Source organism: Phacochoerus africanus, chromosome 1 (assembly GCF_016906955.1).
Source record: "Phacochoerus africanus isolate WHEZ1 chromosome 1, ROS_Pafr_v1, whole genome shotgun sequence".
Classification (NCBI taxonomy): Eukaryota; Metazoa; Chordata; class Mammalia; order Artiodactyla; family Suidae; genus Phacochoerus; species Phacochoerus africanus.
The window spans coordinates 136017325-136033101 of NC_062544.1; the positions used below are offsets into that span (position 1 = coordinate 136017325).

Here is a 15777-nt window from a genome sequence, read left to right on the forward strand (position 1 = left end):
ATAATAAAGATATGAACATCTTTGGGGCTATTTTTCTGCTTATGAAGAGCTCTCAGCATAATGTCTGAACAGGTAGTAAGTACTCAATAAATAATAATGATAGCCAATACTTATGTGTACTCTTTGCCAGGTACTGACCTAAGTGCTATATGGATACCAACCCTCTAATGTGAAGGATGTACTAACATTATCACTCCCATTAACAAACAAGGATATGAAACATACAAAGAGTTAGACACTACCTTGAGCTGATAAAAGAATCAAGATTTGAATCCAGGCAGTTTGGCTCCAGAATCTGCTTTTAACTGGGTCCCATTCTGCCTTTTCATTTTAAATATTATTATAATAGCCAAGAAATCAAGAAAGCCTTTGCTTAAAACTATTATCAGTGATGATAAGTTATTTCAATCCAGGGCAATAGCAGTATTGTTATTCATCTGATCTAAGCTGCCATCATATCTTCTCTTTGCCCTGTGATGCTGGGTCACCAGGAGCTGAGAGAGGGCTTTGATCCAGGGCTGACTTGCCTCTATCATTCCAGTTTGAGTTTTACCACACAACCTGGGAAGAAACTCTTTTCTAAAATAAAGTATTTTATGTTGGAAGAGGTGAGATCTATCTCTATTTAGATTTCAAAAATTAATTAGTTATCATCTCTAGAGTATTACAGAACAAAACTACTGTGATTCTGGAATACCTCACTCACAATGCACTGAACTGCTACCACTGCATTTTATTTCAAAATGAAAATCTAACCTTGGCGCCACTATGGAAAGTGAGAAATGAGTAAATCACCACCTTTCTGGACAACAGAATACCTGTCAGTCTCCTGTACCAGCACATCTCCTTTCTTCCAGGAAGAGAGTGCCCTGGGGGAGGCTCTGGGTTTACAATCCAAGTTGACCTCACTGCCCACCTGCACCTGAATCAACTTTTTCATTGGAGTCTTTGAAAAATCTGGAGCAGAAGCTGAAAAGGAGGAAAAAAGAAAGGATGAAAACTCGATGTTTGATTTCACCTCTTTAAATTCCCATAAATTTCAAAAGCTGACTTTATCATGATTTTTTCAAGTTTTTTGACAAATCCACGATATCAATGCTTAATTTACTTGACTGACCGGTCATCACAATAGGAGATTTCAATGCCTGACAAGTAATTTGTATGACTGTGTTTTCTGGCAAGTTCTAATTCTTGACAATCACTTTATATGGGGAGTTAAAAAGTTTATTGTGAAGCTCAATCATGAGTTCATGAAAACTAAAAACATCTGTCATAGAATGTTCTTGAAAGGTGGATCCATGAAGATAACAACAGGGTCAGTTTCTCTTGCAACTTCTAGGACAAAGTATGTGGCACACTGCTTGGCACTCGGTAGCTGCTCAGTAATATTTTTACTTTATTTTATTTTGGTGGCACTCCCAGCATGTGGAAATTCCCAGGCCAGGGACTGAACCCATGCTGCAGCAGCAACGCAAGGTACGGCAGTGAAAATGCTAGATCCTTAACCCACTGTGCTACACAGGAACTCCTCAGTAATGTTTTTAGAATGAAGGCTGAGTATTGAATTCTTATTCTCCCATATAAAAATTATCAGATCTATTATAAAATTTTCAGATGATTAGGTTTAACTTCCAAGTTGGAGAAACGTAGTATGCATTATTATATTAACTTATAATATTCCATTAAATACCATCACATGTAGAAAACATTATCTTTGTTTATAATGCATGGAATGTTGATCCTGAACCAATACTTGAACATTCAAGAGAAATAATAATGAATAATTTGAATGAAAATATATGTTAATCAGAAAATCATCCTTCTTTTTACTGCAATGTGAAAAAAAGTTAAGAACACAGTGCAGGGAGTTCCTGTGGTGGCTCAGCAGTAACAAACCCAACTAGGATTCATGGGGATGTGGGTTTGATCCCTGGCTTTGCTCAGGGGGTTAAGGTTAAGGATCTGGCATTGCCGTGAGCTGTGATGTAGGTAACAGATGTGGCTGGGATCCCCCGTTGCTGTGGCTATGGTGTAGGCTGGCAGCTGTAGCTTCGACTGGACCCCTAGCCTGCCAACTTCCGTATGGTGCACCTTCGGCCCCCAAAAGCAAAAAAAAGAACCTGGTGCATTTCCCCAAATATCTAATCCTCTGTCTTCTGGCATGTCCCATGGAAAATAATTTATTTTTTATAAGTGGAGATCATTCAATGAATTATACTATAATTAACTATATATATATGTGTATGTATATATATATACATACATATACATATGGTATATAAAACAGATATAGTATATACAGTATATATGCATATATAGTGTGTGTGTATATATATATATGAGATTGCAAATAAAGAAGACATGTTATCCAGAGATTACTGGATTTAAGTATTAAGATCGTGAGAGAATAATTTTAAGAGAAACAAGACAAAAATACCTTCATATTTCAATAAAATCTTTTTTAAAAAATATAGCTTCATATTTTCACCATACAAAACCCCCATGCAACAATGAGTAGGGAACTATCTATTTTAAAGATGAATGAACTATGGCTCACAGGTTAATTTAATACAAGAGTACGTTAGTTCTTCAATTTAAGATGTGCAAATTCTGCTTTCTTTTTGTAATAATAACTTCCTTCTCTGTCATGGATAGCACTAGCCAGATTTTCATTTGATGATCTACCCCTCCAAACTTTTAGTCGTCCTGGTACAGATGATGTATTTCTAACTTCCAGGCATCAAGAGAGACCTGTTTTCTTTAACCAGTGTTTTTGAATGAGACACTTAACAAGATGCCTAACAAGAACACTGGGTTAGATCAATCACAACTTTCCAACCTTCTAGTCATTAGGTTGGACCAGCCATGGGTATGTGACCCAAATCAGGTACATGGGGACAATGACATGTAGGGCTCTGACTTCTATTTGAGCAATTAGGAAAGCCGTCCTTCTTCCATTAGATTGACTGTGGTAATGAAAATGGAACCATCATATGGAGCCTGATAATGGTGATGAAGTTTGAACTCTGGTCAAGTCAAGCTGAAATCCAAATTCTCCATTTTAACTACATTGAACAATAAATCCCTTCCTCCCTCTTTTCCTCTCCTCCCCTTCCTTCTTTCCTTTCTCTCTCTCTCTTATTTATATATACTATGCTATGCTCTGTCAGTTTTGGTTGAATTTTCAGTCATGTGCACCTCTAAATGCTATTTTGGACAACTGCCCTAAGCATGATATATTTCCTTTCTTCTCTATACCTAAAGTACAAGAAGAAGAAAATAATCCATAATTTCAAGTAGTTGAGCCTCAGTTACTTAAAGGTTCAGTGTGCCTGATGCTTGATGCTTCCGTCAAGGTTATTAAAGACAAAGATAATTCATTTTGGATCCATACACTATTGATATGAATTCTGATATTTACGTTTATGGATCAGCAACAGAGAACACCAGAGTCACTTATCGTCTTAAAAGGTATCACTTAGTTTGTACTAGTGGATAAGGATGTTTCAGATCAACACATTGTCCCTATGATTTCTCTACTTCAACCTTTGGGCCTTAATTCTGGCCATAACTGCTGCTCTTCCTTAGAAATCATTGCTATGTATGCCTTGATTAGAAACCTTGCATGATTCTGCTGTTAATACAGAAGGTGTTATTAGATTTAGAAATCTAATGTGAAAAGTAATTATTTCTGCTTCTGCCAAAAATGGAGGATTTACAAAAAAAAAATTAAGATGAAAAAATTAGTCTTACCCACAACCTTGAGCTCAGCACTGGAATAGATGAGACCATGCTTGTTTTCTGCTATGCACTGGAACATGCCAGAATCGGTCACATTTAGGTTTGATATTGTAAGTGCACCATTTTCTATCTGTATTCTCTCCTAGATGAAAACAAAAATGTCTTGCATATAAACATATATACCATTTAAGAAGAAATATAATAACCATGGAATATATTTCAATCATATATAAATCTCCTTCATTTTCCTCACAGTATTAGCAATCTGACATGAAATTTAAACCTTTCCTTTATCTGAAATGGTGAGACTGATTTTAGCATAACAGGAAGGCTTTGGAAATACTCATAAACATCACTCAGTCAAAAAGCATAACAGTAAAATAAATAACAAAGCAAGATATAAAATACTGCAACCATTTCATTTTTTCCTGTAGATAAGTTTGCAGACTTTAAAAAATGTACCAAGTTTTCAACACCATCAACTAGAAAGGTTATTTTTCATCATTTTTTAAAATCATGCAAATTAAAGACATTATAAATTCTGCGTATTAGAAAGAGTTCTGGGAAACACATTTATTAAGGGTTTTTAGGTAGTAGGAAAGGTTTTGGGTAGAAATTTGAAGGGACATGAATTAGTAGACAATTTTTTAAAGATCAAAAATTATATAGCTTGGGAAGAGAAGTGACTGAGAAAATAAGTACTCATGGAGCAAGGTAAACAAGTAATCGATACATTTATTCTCCAGAAGCCATCCACATTAGCAAACAGGAAAAAGGAAATTACATTCTACATTTCATTTAAGTGAAGCCTTCTCTAGTTTTGAAACCAAAACAATAGTGCAGTGGATCCTTGAACAACACTGGTTTGAACTTCAGGGGTCCAATTATTTGCATATATATTCTCAATAGCAACAGGCTCTGGCTGGTTGCATCCATGGATGTCGAAAAACCAAGGACATGGAGGATAAAATGTAAATTATATGAGGATAAACAGTTGCATTGCTCATGGGTTGACTGTATATCATTTTATGGACTAAAGTCACAAAATCCCCTTTTCCTAATGAAATTCAATATTGAAAATGTTTCCTCCTTGGAAGACTGAGTATTTGATTTTATCTTTTTTTTCCTTCGTACCACTTCTGAGATGAACGTGGTATGAACTGTTCAGATGAATGTGTGCAAACTCAACAGTCTACTTGGGCACTGGGTACCAGGGAAAACATTTATTTACCAAAAAGTGGGGAGTGGGAGGATTAACCAGGTAAGCTACCTTACCTCAAGGACAAGGGCTTCTCCATTTTTCAACCACCGGTAGGAGGGTTTGGGCTTACCACTTGCCCGGCATTCCCAGTAAAGACTGTCCTCCACTGCTATTTCCACATCTCTTATGAGTTGAACCCAGTGAGGCTTTGCTGCAATGGAAAAAAAAAAAAAATTCAAACCAATCCACAAATAAAAATACTTTATAGGAGTTCCCATTGTGGCTCAATAGGTTAAGAACCAAACTAGTATCCGTGAAGATGTGGTTTGATCCCTGGCCTCACTCAGTGGGTCAAGGATCCAGCATTGCCACAAGCTATGACACAGATCACAGCTGTGGTTCAGATCCTGCATAGCTGTGGCTGTGGTGTAGGCTGGCAGCTGCAGCTCCAATATGACCCTTAGCCTGGGAACTTCCATATGCCACAAGTGTGGGCCTAATTTAAAAAAAACAAAACAAAAAACTTTATCCACATGAATATAAATGGATATGACTAATAAGCAATAGATTAATGTAAGCATAGTAGCTAAAATTATATTTGATTCCCAAAATTTTTATTAAGGGGATATATGCAACATTTTGAGATTTGAGGATAGATGGTACAATCTGCCCTTTCCTAAGCCAAACTCATTATGCTTTCTCTGCAAAATTTGGGGCACTGTAATACACTCTTCAGATGTCTGTTAGTAGAAAGTAATGCAGGTACACAAAATAGATCTGTTTTTCCAAGTGCATTTTTGAATTATGAGATCACTATTGATGACAGTATGTGAATGAGAGCAGATACTAGTCTTAATTATGCACTAAAAACAAACATCCATTGAAGAGAAACTTCTATAGCGGAGGAATAACATATTTCTTTCAAGGAAGAAACGGCTCAATTAAATACCAACCAGCGAGCATCTTATGGACCTCCATGTGAATTAAAATGAAAGCAGGGAATGATGGATAAATTGGTTCAGTTTGAATCACATGCTTGTTTTATGAAAAAGAAGGAACTCGTTCAACCTTAAATTATGTATGCAAATTAGTGACCTCAAGTGGATTTATCATTTTTCCTTACATTTTCAAAGATACATAGAAAACCATTTTATAGATGAAAGCAACATACCACTTACAAGGAAAGTCACTCAGTACTCACAGTATATTTAATCACTTCTCAGCCTGGGTCTTACATCCAAGTTTAGGAGGTGGGATGTCTTCCTGGATTCACAGTGCATTATGCATGTGCTGTGTACTGCAGGACTCACATCTGCATCCCCAATACGGAGAAACAGCTCATCTATTTCTATTTAATTTCAACCATGGGAAGATCTGCCTTTCCAATTCTATCTTATAAAATTATTCTTTTTTAATAAATGAAATGGAAATGAAAATATAGCTATTTAGCTTTGAAAGAAAATGTACCTAGGTTTTACTTTATTTTGTTTATTTAAAAATATAAATGACTTGCCTAGTTGGAAGAGGAGTTTGGTTCAAAATCATTCCTCTCTACACTATATAAAAACACATTTTATTTTTTCAGGAATTATTAGCCTAGGTGGAATGAGACGGCAAATAGGCAAATAAATTAACGCATGATCCCTCGACTGAGGTTTGTAGCAAAAATTTCCAGCAGCTTCTCTTGCTACTCTTCTTTTGCACATGGGAAGATAATTTATTGGATTAAGCCAATCCTGAGATTACAACTGCCATGTTAATTGTAATTCCTCCTTTATTCTATCATGTGGTATGGAGTTAGTATATTCCACTTATTGAATGTTCTAGTCTTAAGCCAGAATTGTAGAGTGACTTTCATGAAACTATCTCATTAATATCTAATTTATTTCTTAGGTACATATGATGTTATCTACATAATGGACTAGAGCAACAGTCTACCTCTTTTACTAAGACCTCCATTACTAAGTATAGTAGACGATGGTTGTGTACTGTGCATCCATTTCCTTTCTCTCTCCCTCTTTTTAATTTGCCACATCAGTGCCATGTGGAAGCTCCTGGGCCAGGGACTGAACCTGCACCACAGCAAGGACCTGAGCCACTGCAGGGACAATGCCAGATCCTTAATCCACTGACCCACCAGGGAACTCTATTACCTCTCTTCTTTATTCCTAAGATACCCTAATTTTTCATTGAATTATCCTCTCTTCCATCACCTCATATTGTCCACAAAATCTAGGGAAATCTGACATTTCCTCTTCCAAAAAGAGGCTCTTAAGTTATTTAAGCCAATTCTCCCTGCTAGTGATTGGTTTAGGAGTGAATGTGCGTCCAATGAGATTTGAGAATTCAACTCCAAGATGTTTAAAGAGGAATGGATAAGAAATAATGTGTTGGACACTGCTGGTAGCCATGCTGTGACCTTGAGGAAAACCAATACATAGAGAAAGGGAAAACACAGATGAGGGTAGAAAAAGAAAACATCACTGAGAAACTCAGCCAGGGCCTGATGATAGGGCACTTGAACACCAATTTAGCTTTGGATTTCCTGCCATAAAAGTGTTTATTATTTGTGCAGGTCTGTTGTTCTGCACAGCTAAAAGATAGTTATCCTATGTTTTCCTGCTATGGTCACTTCTTACCCTGGTCAGGTACTGGTTGCCCAGAAAGGAGAAAATAAGGTAGGACTTGTTTGGAGTGGACTTAGAGCCATACAAAGACATGAAATAAGTGCCCTCGACTCAGTTTCATGCTATCCCACCAATATGCAGAACTTGACTTCTGGGAAACTTCAACTCGGGGCTTCCTGTTCTAACCTAATCATGTAAGAGATGGGAAAAGTACAACACAGGATGACTCATGCGATTAAACCATGTCTCCATTTTGTTCTGGACAGATCTTATAATCTTCCAATAAAATAAGTGCCAATTTAATCAGACATAATGTGCTTGCAAACTTCACATTCTTTTGTGGGGGGTCATAATAACATCTATAATTTTAATATTTGTTTCTTGGCAAACATTTCCCTCCCAGCAACATTTGTGTATGCTATACAAGTTTGCATTGAAAACGATATCAATTTCCAGTTTCTAAAATCAATAGAAGACATTACAATTTGCCTTTCACAAAAGTGGTCAACTTGCATTAGTTTTACAATGTCTCAAATGATTGAACTGAAAATACATATTCACTGAGCTTAACCTCTTCACATATTTCATTATACATTTTGTAAAATCACTTATACTTTCTAAATCATGCTTTCATCAAACAACCTACTATGTTTTTTTAATAAAATGGTTTGAAAAAAGATTTTTGAAAAAAGATAATCTGATTTTCCTACAAATAGACTCTAAATATAGGTAACATTATGAAGCTTTCCTTACCCAAACTGAGCAGTAGATCAAATAAATGTGATTACAAATTAAAGGCAGTGAACACAGTACACTTACGTTATTGGAAAGGACAGAATAATACTGAAGCAGAAAGTAAACCTGAGTTTATGTGCTTTGTCGAATGCAGTAATTGCAATTTTTCCCAGCACAGTTTCTTTCTGCCTAGTAAAGATCTTAAAGAAAGATACAAAATCCCATTTTCTAGAGGTGAGTGGAGACAGTAAGGAGATCTCTTCTTGATATGGTTAAGTTAGTAAAAGGTTATTCTTAGAAGAAAAAAAGTGGAATATTTCATTATCATATGAATCAGTTAAAAGTACAGAAAGAATATATTATGTTTCCAAATTCACTGCAAAACTTTAATTCCTTCTGTGATAAATATTTATCCCCATTTAACAAAATGTATAAGAGAACAAGTTGGACATTGGGATTCTGCTAAAATCACCTACACACCCCCTCCGACCCCTGTAACAATCTATAGAGAGAGCAAAAGCTAAAAATCCAATACACTCAAGTGAAGGCTCACCATAATAAGTGAGACGCCCCCGGGCAACATTTTTTCCTCGTGAATTCTCAGCAATGCATTCATAGGAACCTGCATCTTCCTGTTGGAAGTTGGGGATTTCGAGCACACCACTGAACTTCCGCAATTTAATTTTATTGGAGAAAGGCAGCCCATCACTTCTTCTCCAATTAATCTGAGGTACAGGGCTAAGAAAAAAATTATCTAGTTATTTGCTGTGTTAAACAGATGTCTGGAAGCCTTTTAGGCTTGATAAAATAAAACTTTTGTTAAGATAGAGCAAAAAAGGAATAGGTTTTCAAAAGCAGAGTGAGGCATCAGGCTGTCAATTACATAAAACTGATGCAAAGGTTTATCTCTTTAAGTTGATATTTTAATAAAATCAACTGTGCATTTACTCAAGTTAATTCACAGTCTAGAGAAAAAGGTCTAATGCATACCCACTGTATTATGACACAACAAATGAACAAACAAAAAGAAAAATAACACCAATTTAGTTTATGAAATTAGGCAGGCATAGTCATTTTCTGCAAATTGCCTTTAAAGTTTCAAACTAAATTATATATGTGCATTTCCTTTGTACTTTATTTTTCCTTTGCTTCTAAATGAAGGAAAATTTTAGAAAACAAGGAAACGAAGAGTCTGTCAAAAACTATCTTGATCTCTTACAAAAACCTAATTTTCAGCATATTGGAGTAAATGTTATAAAACTTACTTTCCAAGGGCAAAACATTCCAATTTCACAGTTGAACCTTTAGCTGCTGGTAGAGTTTCTGGAAACTGAACTTCTATTTTTGGTTCATATTCACCCATCACACCTGTAAATCCAGAATACAAAGTTAATAGTTTCTATGTTTTCTTTGGAATTGTCCCATTTTTCTTAAATAAATCTTTTTTAACTTTTTTGTTTTTTTGGCTCCATTTTGAACTAATTCCTCCTAATAATTTAAATTTCTCACCAGCCATCTGGTAGGTACTTCTAGAAGCAGCACAGCCTTGGGCCAAACATGTAACATTAACAAACATCTGGGAACTTTGGATTCTGGTAATTCATAAGTTACCACTTAAAGAGCAGTTCCGAGAAAACCACTAGGCTTTTTACGTTATATAAACAGGAGGCTTTTTTATTCTGTATTCAATTTGGATATTTCTGGTCAAAGTGAAATATACAACGTATTATGATTTCTTAAAATATTCTGAAGATCAAAAATTATGGGAGGCAATTTACGTAATGGTACCTTGGTAGCATAGACACCAATCTTAAACTTATTAAATGGATCTCTGGAGACAAGAATGGTAACTAAATAAATGGGAAAGGTCAAATTCAATTACAACTGCCTGGAAAGAAGTGTTTCAATACTTTGTGTTCATTGCACTGTGCTGTATGAGATGGAGATTTGTGTACCTGGGACAGTTACCTATGCTTACAAATCTGCTTCCTCTGCTACTGACAGGCTCCTAGAAACAGTCAAGGGGCTGAAGAAACACATATTTTTCCTTTTATTCACCTCCAGCTTTATTGAGGTATAACTGACAAATAAAAATTATATATATTTAGGTTGTACCATATGATTTTTTAGGGTGTACAGTGTGATGACTTCATATACATTGTAAAATGATTACATCAGTCAGCTAACATATTTAACACCTCACATAGTTATCATTTTCAATTTTAAAAATTTAAAACAATTTTGTAGAAGGAACACTTAATATTTACTCTCTAAGCAAATTTCAAGTAGTGATACAGCATCACTGTAATCACTATGCTGGAGGGGGTAGAGGAAAAGGGGAGCTGTTGGTCAAGGTATAAACTTTAGTAAGATGAATAAATTTCTGGGATCCAATGTACACATTTTTCCTTTAATTTTATTTACAGGAAATATTTTTCCTCTAGTTTTATTTAGAGGAATATTTTGTTTAGCCTATTACCAAATATTAAGAGCTTTAAAAACCTCAAGTTTGCAAAAGTTAGGACAGGTGACTTCATGGGAATACAATGTGAAACCCAGGCTACCATCTTGAAATTCTTTATAATTTTTGAACAAGTGGCTCCTTATTTTCATTCTGCACTGTTCCCTGGAAATTATGAAGCTGGTCTTGAATAAGAATTATGTACAGGGACCCATGGTTGGTGGAATCATTTTAGCCATTTGCTTATAAATATATTTTGTTCTGGAAAAAACAAAATGATTAATTCATCAGGATATACTTTTCACTTTTCCCAATTTATTTCTTCTTGTATTCATAACAATATTTCCACTTAGAATTGCCCACTGAAATATTTCCTACCATCAGACCGTAGCACCAAAGGAGTTGGGGAGCCCAGCACTCTGGCATTTGTCACTGTACTAGTCACCACACACGTGTAATTTCCCACATCAGACGTCTCCACTTTGGCTATGTAGAGGTGGCCTGTCTCTTGCGAGACAAATCTCCGACTATCTTCTTCCACAAATGATGGATATTCATTGAAGATCCAAGCATATGATAGTTCTAAAAAAATATTTGGAGAAAAGAAACTCCATCAAGAAAGAAAGTTGTCCACCGTATATCAGAAATATCCAAAATCATCTCTACTGCAAAGCAATGCTGAGTGTTTTTACTGCAGGTCACGAAAAGAGACAGTTATACAAAATGAGGTGGTGTTCCTTCTGCATTATTATGGAGGTCACTGCTGATTAGCATTCTTGTGGGAGCAATATTATTACTGTCATCATTAACACTACTCCAGATCCTCCTAACAAGTCCCTCTGGCTTCAGTCTTACTCCCTTTTAATTTGTATCTCCACACTACATGTTTTATGATCTTTCAAAATTACCAATCTCATCACGTCAACTCCTGACATAACACTTTCAGATACAAAATAATAATTCTGTCTCTGGAATAATGTGAACCTACTTAATTTGAAAGTGGGACTCTGCATGGCTAGGTCCTACTTTGAGTCTTAGCATCTGAGAAGCCCAAATCCCTCTCCTTGCATCTGGGTCTTTGCATATGCTGCAGCATCCTTCTTCTCTGTCTACTCTTTGGCTTCCTCCCTTTCAACACCAGCCCCATTACATAACAACTTTCAAATATTTTTCAAAGCTTGATTCCAACCTTAGGAATAACTTCCTCAGAGAAGTCTTTCTTAACCCTTGTCCTCTGAGTGAGTGTTTCCATATAGAGCACTGGCAGGCTTAAATTACTTAAAGTACATATCACTTTGCATGTACTTATATATTATCTGTTCTCCATCATCGAGTACACAAGTAATGTCGATTTTTATCCTGTCAACCTGCCTCTTCCTAAGTTAGTAAATTAAAACATTCCCAACATTTAGCAGTCATCAATAAATATTTGTTGAGTTAATGAAGGTAAAATCATGCTACTATCTCCTTTGTAAAGTTCAAAATTAGATTTTCTTGAACTTTGAGATCAAGGTAAAACAACTTTTTCCAAAGAAACTCTGGTTCTTCTCTGCATTAATGAGGACTAAAGAAAATTATTTAGATACCTATACTTTTCGTAAGCAAGTTCTTTTTTTTTTGTCTTTTTTGGTCTTTTTTTGCTATTTCTTGGGCCGCTCCCGCGGCATATGGAGGTTCCCAGGCTAGGGGTCGAATCGGAGATGTAGCCACCAGCCTACGCCAGACCCACAGCAACTCGGGATCCGAGCCGCGTCTGCGACCTACACCACAGCTCACGGCAACGCCGGACCCTTAACCCACTGAGCAAGGGCAGGGACCGAACCCGCAACCTCATGGTTCCTAGTCGGATTCGTTAACCACTGCGCCACGACGGTAACTCCCATAAGCAAGTTTTTATTGAAGTAGAGCTATCATAGTTGGCTTGAATCCTTTCTGTGGCTCTATTTTCTTTTACAAATTCATTAATCTTATTGCACGGGTTCATACTGTAAAGCTTTTCCAAAAGAAGTTTTAGAAAATATATGAATAAAATCAACTTAATGAATAACAAGTTCAAAAATGGATTTAAAGCATAATTCCAGTGGTGAAGGGTCTTTCCACTTGGTAGAGGGGGACAACAAGTCAGCTTACAAATAAGAATGAGACAGCGTGTCACGACTGGGTGAGAATTACTCTTGGGTTTCAGAGGAAGGAGTGGTAACATTCTGAGAACTGATGGACCATTCAGAGGAAGGAGAGGTTACATTCTTAAAGGACAGGAGGATATTCTGACATGAAGGGATGCAAGTTTTCCCGGTGGAGTGAAGAGTATATGAAAGGCAAACAAGGTAAAGAGAGTTAAGTACCTGGTGGAAAGGAAACCTGACTGTCCCCTTCCACCTTTAAAGCAAATGACAACGTTTGATGATTCCAAAGGTTAGCAATTCAATGGCATATCATATGGTGCAGATGTTCAGAAACAAGCATTTGTAATATGGAATTGATCTTTACATTGTGCTATCATATCAGTAGAGGGTTTCATGAAATTCCAATCAGTCACATGATAGGTTGTGAAATCTTAAGTTGCTTGTTGGGATTGTACGAAAAAACTGTATCTCAAATGTCCACTCTGCAGTTGGTCTCATGCCTGCTCTCATGGTGCTTTCTCTTGCAGTTACTAAACCACAGGGTTAAAGAATGCTGGTAAAGTAGGCTTAATTGAACTACAATTATTAAAACTGACAGCTGTCAAAGCAATGGTCCTTTAGGCTCTTCTGGTGGCTGCAAGCACCCATCCAGTCCTCCCCAAACATCCCTCAGGCCCCCATAACCTCATCTCGCTTTAAAGAAAGCAGAGCAATCTTATTCTGCTTTTCAAATTGTTCTAGCCATGAAATTAATATAACCATACCTCTACCTTTTATCCAGGGAGAGTAAAACTTCTACTATTCCCTAACATAACAGATCTTAGCTGGGTATTAAGAATAAGTCAGGGAGTTCCCACTGTGGCTCAGCAGGTTAAGAACCTGACTAGTATCCATGAGGATGTGGTTTCGATCCCTTGCCTCACTCAGTGGATCCAGTGTTGCTGTGGCTGTGATGTAGGCTGGCAGCTGCAGCTTGGATTTGACCCTAGCCTGGGAGCATCCATATGCTGCAGGTGCAGCCCTAAAAAGAAAAAAAAAGATTAAGTTCATCTTATTAAACTAATTTATACTAAATGAGAATGGCTGATGGCAGTAAGCGATTCAGATTCAGAAAACCTAAAAATCTAATAAATTCATATAAGAAAATATTATGTAGCAAGGAGAATGCATTAACATAAACTACATGCAATAGCATGGAATAAATATTACATACATAATTTTGATTGAAAATGTTTCAATAAAGGAAGGCTTCATTTGTCATATTTCTTTCAATTCCAAATTGATACTGATACTACCTAAATATTCTACTATTATTATATTGTTATAGAGCTATTGTGATGGCTTTGCCTCTGTGACCTAGTAATGACTGATTAAGAGAAGTTGATTTTTAAAAGAGAAGTTGACTTTTAAGAGAAGGGACGGAAGTCAAAATTAGAATCATTTTAAGGCCACTCTGAAAATAAGCATGAGGAAGTGAGTGTGTAAGAATCAAAGAGGGGACTGTGGCAGACAAAGAGGTATCCACTCAGGTCTCATTTCAGAAGGACCTACTGCACACAACGTGGTACCTGACGGCCTCAAATCGGCTAGCGCATGCGTGCTGTGTCTATGCTGCCTCGGACTGCTACCAGCTAACGGAGCTCCCCTGGGATGTTCATGTGGCCCCTTCTGCAGGATTCCCTTAAAACTCAAGGAACTCGGTGGAGTTGAATCTGCATAACCACTTTACCTTTATGTTTCTTGATCACCTTCCATATTGGCTTTGCCCCCCAACCCCACACCATATCTTAAGTCTTTTATGTGAAGATGTTATTTAAAGTGGTGGCTTGGGCCATTTCAAGGAGTTCCTCAGTTTCATGGGTATCTCATATGTATTATGTATGTGTGTATATGTGTATTAAAATTCTGTTTGTTTTTCTCCTGTTAATCTTTTATTACAGGAAGGTCTTTCCCAAGTGCCCAGAAGGATAGAGAGAAAACTATTTTTCCTCTTCCTCAGACTCCTGACCTGCAGAACTGTAAGATAGTAAATTTGTGATGTCGTGAGCCCAAAAATCTGTGGTGATCTGTCACAGCAGCAACAGGAAACTAATAGAAACAAGGATGACAGCGAACAACGAAGTGTTCATTCTGTGTTGGGTACAATACTAAATGCTAGAGATACAATTTGCAAAGGAAAGCAAACAACCAGAGCCAAAACAAAACAAAACAAAACAAAACAAAACAAAAAAAAGGGAGAGAGACTGCACTGAGAATATCCAAGTAGGAATTAGATTTGATATAATCTGCTTATGAGATCAATACAGTTGGGGAGGGGTAATTCCAAAAGAGATATCAAACTACAAGGGTAAACCCCAAAGCAAATGAATTAGTGATCGATCATTCCTTCCAAAGATTTGGACCCTTGAAGACTTACAGAAAGAAATCAAACCTGTATTTCATACGGGATCCACTGTTTTAAAAGGTACACAGAATTCTGTAGCACCGACCTAACTTTCTTTACAGTCTTTCTCATTGAGATGGAACAAACTATAACTTTTATGTCAGAGTGAAGAGAGAGAAAATCTGCAATGTTACATTTATTGCCTGCATGTCTGTGTTAAAATATATATGGCATCACTCTGATTGAAAACATTAGAGGATTAAGTGATTTGTTGCATTCTGAAAAAAGTTAAAAAATACCTGCTGTAATACTATCAGAATTTTATTCATCATAAAAATCCGCATTTGCAATAAATGTTAATTGTGTAGGGCAAGGTAAAATATATATCAAATCAGCATTCTTTGGAGATTTTTCAACATCATTTATGCATGATGATAAATACAAAGCTATAATAAAAATGATAATTTTATATACTCAAACAAGCAAGGCTTTACAAAACCTTT

General features: G+C 36.4%; 1 protein-coding gene across 2 annotated transcripts in view; it reads right to left on the reverse strand.

Annotated features, from left to right (window-relative positions):
- CNTN3 (contactin 3) overlaps positions 1 to 15777 on the reverse strand; it is a 362517-nt gene that overhangs the window by 99289 nt on the left and 247451 nt on the right. For both annotated transcript variants that reach the window (XM_047779257.1, XM_047779251.1), the window contains exons 6-11: positions 11144 to 11347; positions 9570 to 9672; positions 8858 to 9042; positions 5017 to 5153; positions 3754 to 3883; positions 819 to 969 (exon numbers count right to left, since the gene is read on the reverse strand). In XM_047779257.1, coding sequence (XP_047635213.1) covers positions 819 to 969; positions 3754 to 3883; positions 5017 to 5153; positions 8858 to 9042; positions 9570 to 9672; positions 11144 to 11347 — 910 coding nt within the window. The remainder of the gene's footprint in view (positions 1 to 818; positions 970 to 3753; positions 3884 to 5016; positions 5154 to 8857; positions 9043 to 9569; positions 9673 to 11143; positions 11348 to 15777) is intronic.